The 5,000-nt window shown below is 33.8% G+C and overlaps 1 protein-coding gene across 9 annotated transcripts in view; it reads right to left on the reverse strand.

The window, feature by feature from the left end:
* The window catches only part of LOC136833392 (proteoglycan 4-like), a 433,343-nt gene that overhangs the window by 213,919 nt on the left and 214,424 nt on the right, over positions 1-5,000 (reverse strand). Inside the window, exon 1 of one of the 9 annotated variants that reach the window (XM_067095486.1) lies at positions 3,183-3,296. The exons of the other annotated variants lie outside the window; for them this stretch is intronic. Coding sequence (XP_066951587.1) covers positions 3,183-3,204 — 22 coding nt within the window. The 5' untranslated portion in view covers positions 3,205-3,296. Of the gene's footprint in view, positions 1-3,182; positions 3,297-5,000 lie in introns of those variants that run through there. 9 annotated transcript variants of the gene reach the window in all.

Genomic DNA, 5,000 nt, shown 5'->3' on the forward strand with positions numbered 1-5,000 from the left:
AAGGAGAAGCCTTCAAAAGCATCAGGCTTCAGTCCAAGGTCTCACCAACTCGAGCTTCATGGTCACTTCAGGTTAAAATGAGCCTGTTTCTAGATTTTACACTCAAGAGCTTCTCAGGTTAAACTTAAATTTAGCTTTGACGTAATGGAGTAGTTTAAGAGAACCAAAAAGAGAGTGAGTGAGGACTTATGTATATATGTATGTATGTATGTATGTGTATATATATAGATATATATAAATATATGTATGTATATATATGTGATCTATATATATATATATATATATATATTATATATGTATATATATATATATATATATATATATATATATATATATATATATATATATATATATATATATATATATATATATATATATATATATATATATACTGTATATATACATATCAACTCTAGCCTAATACACTCTTTTCCGTCAGAAATTAAATTTGAATGATAACAATTACCCAAATTCCCAGTACATGCATTAGTATTTGTTGCTACTAAAACGTTCTCAATGTGGCGCTAGTGAAACATGCTTAGTCGTAATTAGTACAAGATATTAAAATTCGTATGTTCTGTAAAGTCGGTTCATATGTTAAGTAGAGTTTGTGGGGACATTGCTCTACAGTAAATTTATTCCTCATTAAATAGGTATTTCCACCACAAACAAAGTTGTGAAAATAAATTTCCATATTAACATTCAAGCAATCGCGGAAAATAAAATCAGAATAAAAAAAATATAAAATACGAATAAAAATATAACAATATTCAACAAAAGTGGAATCCTAAAGAAGGTATATTTTCATCAAAACGTATTAGCAAAGAACAATAAAATAATTAAAATAACACAGGACGAACCTAAGGTACCTCTGAATAATAAGTTATCAAGAAAAAGAAAAATTTCTGCCCTGGAACGGTCCGTAATGATGTGCGGTTGGAACTCGGAATATCTTCGATGCGAGTTCAAACCTCCTTATGTCTAAAGGCAATTAAGTTTATATATATATATATATATATATATATATATATATATATATATATATATATATATACTGTATATATCGATGCGAGTTCAAACCTCCTTATGTCTAAAGGCAATTAAGTTTATATATATATATATATATATATATATATATATATATATATATATATATATATATATATATATATATATATTATATATATATACTGTATATGTATATATATATATATAAATTATATACATAAAAATACAGTATATATGCATATACATGTAACTATACTGTATAATTTATTTACTGTATATACATACACAATATATATATACATATATATATATATATATATTGTATATATATATATATATATATATATATATATATATATATATATATATATATATATATATATATATATATAATACAGTATATATACACTATATATTATATTTTTATATATATATGCATATATATATGTGTACATATAAAATCTATATAATAATTCTGGTGTTAGTCTAATAGAAAGGACTGCAAACTCCCACTTTCAAAGACAGAAATACGAAAATAACCCAAGAGATAAAAAAAAAAAAAAAAAAGAAACACATCAGCTAAAAATAAATAAGAAAAAACATACGACCCAGAGCATCCTTTTCCTTTTAAGGGAGGAGGAGGAGGAGGAGGAGGAGGAGGAGGAGGAGGAGGAGGAGGAGGAGGAGGAGGAGGAGGAGGAGGAGGAGGAGGACGAGGAGGCTTCAAGACGTACACAAAGGTTAATCCAGTGGGAGAGCGAGGAAAGGAATGAGAGTCGTTTGTGAGCAAACTTCTCGAGTTTGCTGGCTCTCCCGAGATTTCAACAAAAAGAGATATACCTTATCAAGACGTCTTTGAAGGCCACTCGGGGCGTTTGCAACTTTCGAAATACATTTGTATTAGGAGAGAGGAGCGCCATCACTTGATTTCAATCAGTCAACTGATTATCGTTGCAGTGAGGTTTTATCTGATCACGCCAATCCCGAGCTATGACAAAGGCCGAAGACTTTGCTTTAAGATGATGTTAATCACTCAACGGTTGTTCAAAAAATCCCCTGCAGGCGGGTAGTGCCGTCACCTTACGCGGTGTACTGTTCAGGTTCTTTGCAGCCTCCCTTCGGCCCGTACCTGCACCTGCAACCCCTTTCATTCCTTTTACTGTATCTCCTTTTATATTCTCTTTCTTCCATCTTACTTTCCACCCTCTGCTAACAATTGTTTTCCTCCTGTTACACCTCAAAAATATTTGCTCTCAATTTCCCTTTCAGTGCTGAATGACCTCACAGGTCCCAGCTCTTGGCCTTTGACTTAAATTCTATATTCCGATTCCAGTTTATATTCTATGTTATTCTCAGTCTGTCGAATATCTATAATTAATTCAATTTAAACATTCTTTTCCATTTTCAACCACTTTTTTCGTTATGAAATCGATGAGAAGGGCAAACATCAAAGGTGATATAACATTCCCTTGAAGCACCCCACTAAATACTTCAAATTCACTTGACAAGACCCCATCAGCATTCACCTACTGTACATGTACTTCGTTGATATATAATTTCAGTTAGCTTTACATACTTAAAGGAAATCCCAAAGTAAGGCAACCTCTTCAATAATATTGGCCTGTGACTCTGTCAAATGCCTTTCGTAATCAACAAAAGCCACCACAAGGGGATTTTTTACATATACAACTCCTGCCTTTGTAAGAGTAACTTGTTCATCTCTAAGCTTTTTATTTATGAATTCTCTAGCAAATTGAGAATACGCATACAGGGAGGTTAACTTTCTTTGGTACCTTACTGTAACTTCAAATTACAAATCATCAGGCTTTATTTCCACATTCCATATCCTGCGAAGCAGTCTAGCTAGTATATAAGGTGTCATTTCTCATACACATGTATGTATGTATGTATGTATGTATATATCACCAAACGATTTTTCCTCAAGAAGGCCCGATGGAGGTAAAGATTTCTTGTTCTAAAGACCCTAAGAAGTAAGATATCCAATCAAAACTGAATCAATTAAAAGGCATCAAGCCTGGGTCGACAAAGAACGTCGTAATACCAAGACCAACCTAACTACAAACAGTTCTCAAACACACAAAAAAGACCAGAGGTCATGAACTCCTTGACTGAACTACAGTGGGACGGAAAGAAATGTAAACACTGGACATTACCTGAGGCAACCTCGGATCGCATGTTCGAGCTTAAGGGAACGAACGGAAGGTTAATGATGAACTGACTGGAGAACAGCCCCTGAGATTCACCCTCACCTCGCTCGCTTTCTTTCTCTCTTTCTCTCTCTCTCTCCTCGTTCTTTTATTGGATTATGGCGACACAACAGCTAAGTAAGGTCGAGTTCCTCCTCCTCCTCCTCCTCCTCCTCCTCCTCTCTACGACACTGTCCATCTGCTTCCCCTCCCTCCCGTCATCCCCTTAGACAAGAGGGGAACTTCCAATGGGGGGATGGGGGGAGGGGGAAGATACAGGGGTTGGGACAGGTCATAGGGGATTACCTGGACGTGTGATAGCATCATAACTGGCTTTAAATTTCACCCAAACAAAAGGGTAGTGAAACTTGGTACTGCATGCTGTCACGAACCACCAGTTATCATTATTCTCACTGTCAACAAACATTCAAAATGAACAAGCATTAAGGAATAGTGACTTGCAAAGTCTTCAAAGGCATGAATGCCCTTATGTGGAAAACATATAAAAGAAAAAATGGAAATAACATAGGGGAAAAAAACATTAAAGACCACTGACCTGCAAAAGTACCCTTCAAAGGAATGAATGCCTTTATGTGAAAAACACACACACACAAAAAAAGAGATCAACATACAGAAAAAAAACATTAAAGACTACTGACCTGCAAAACTATCCTTCAAAGAGATGAATACCCATATGTGAAAAACACACAAAAAGGACAAACCGTACAGGAAATTAAAAAAAAGGTCAAACTATAGGACACTGACACAAAAACAGCAAAACAAGTCAGAAGAACTGGATCAAGGTAGCAAATGAATGAAACCCTTGGTGAAAAAAAGATAAAAAAACAATAACATGCAAAAATATGAAAAAGAGTCAAACCACAGGCTACAGATACAAAAACCAGCAAAACATGTCAGAATAACTACAACAACGTAGCCAAGTTCTTTCAAGCAGCATTACAGTCTTTATAAAATTTATGAAGACCTTGCCACACTTTGACAGTGTGGAAACAGGCACCTCTACCAATAGGGACTGATATGGTTACATATCTAAAACGACACCTGTCATTTCTATTACTGGTCATTTTAAAACTGCATTTATATGTATATATATATATATATATATATATATATATATATATATATATATATATATATATATATATATATATATATATGTATATATATATATATATAACTAACTGCTTATATGCTCTATATTTGTATATATATATATATGTTACGCTCATTAATGAAAATTGCCGATTGAAAATCCAGCAAAAAATTGCCCATTTTACACATAATCAACGAGGACCTACCTAATATTGAAAATTTTCAATAATGGGCAAAATATTGCTCATTTTATATATTGAGCAACACGTTTTTTGCTGAATATTGATAACGTGCGAATATTGAAAATATTGTAACCCCAAGTGTTTCAAACAACCAGTATTCAATTTTGACTGGAAAGTCCATTCTAAGCTCTAATTCTTGGAATGATTCTCTCATCCATATCTTCAATTTATCCTGGATGGCTTCATTGAGTTGCTCCACTGCTCACTTGGCTTTGGGGATGCCTTGGCCCGACCTGTCACTAGCTACCAATTGTGGCCAAAGTGTTGATCATTCGGATATCACAGGAATTCTAATTCCCTACCGTTGTCACTTTGCAGTACTGCGGGGTACCGAATGTTAAAAACACAGGTAAGAAGTGTCTGAGCTACCTCTTCTGCTCTTTTAGGTTTAAGGGGCTTAACACAAATTTGGTAAAATGATTAACGTAAG

This window comes from Macrobrachium rosenbergii, chromosome 51, assembly GCF_040412425.1.
Source record: "Macrobrachium rosenbergii isolate ZJJX-2024 chromosome 51, ASM4041242v1, whole genome shotgun sequence".
Taxonomy (NCBI): Eukaryota; Metazoa; Arthropoda; class Malacostraca; order Decapoda; family Palaemonidae; genus Macrobrachium; species Macrobrachium rosenbergii.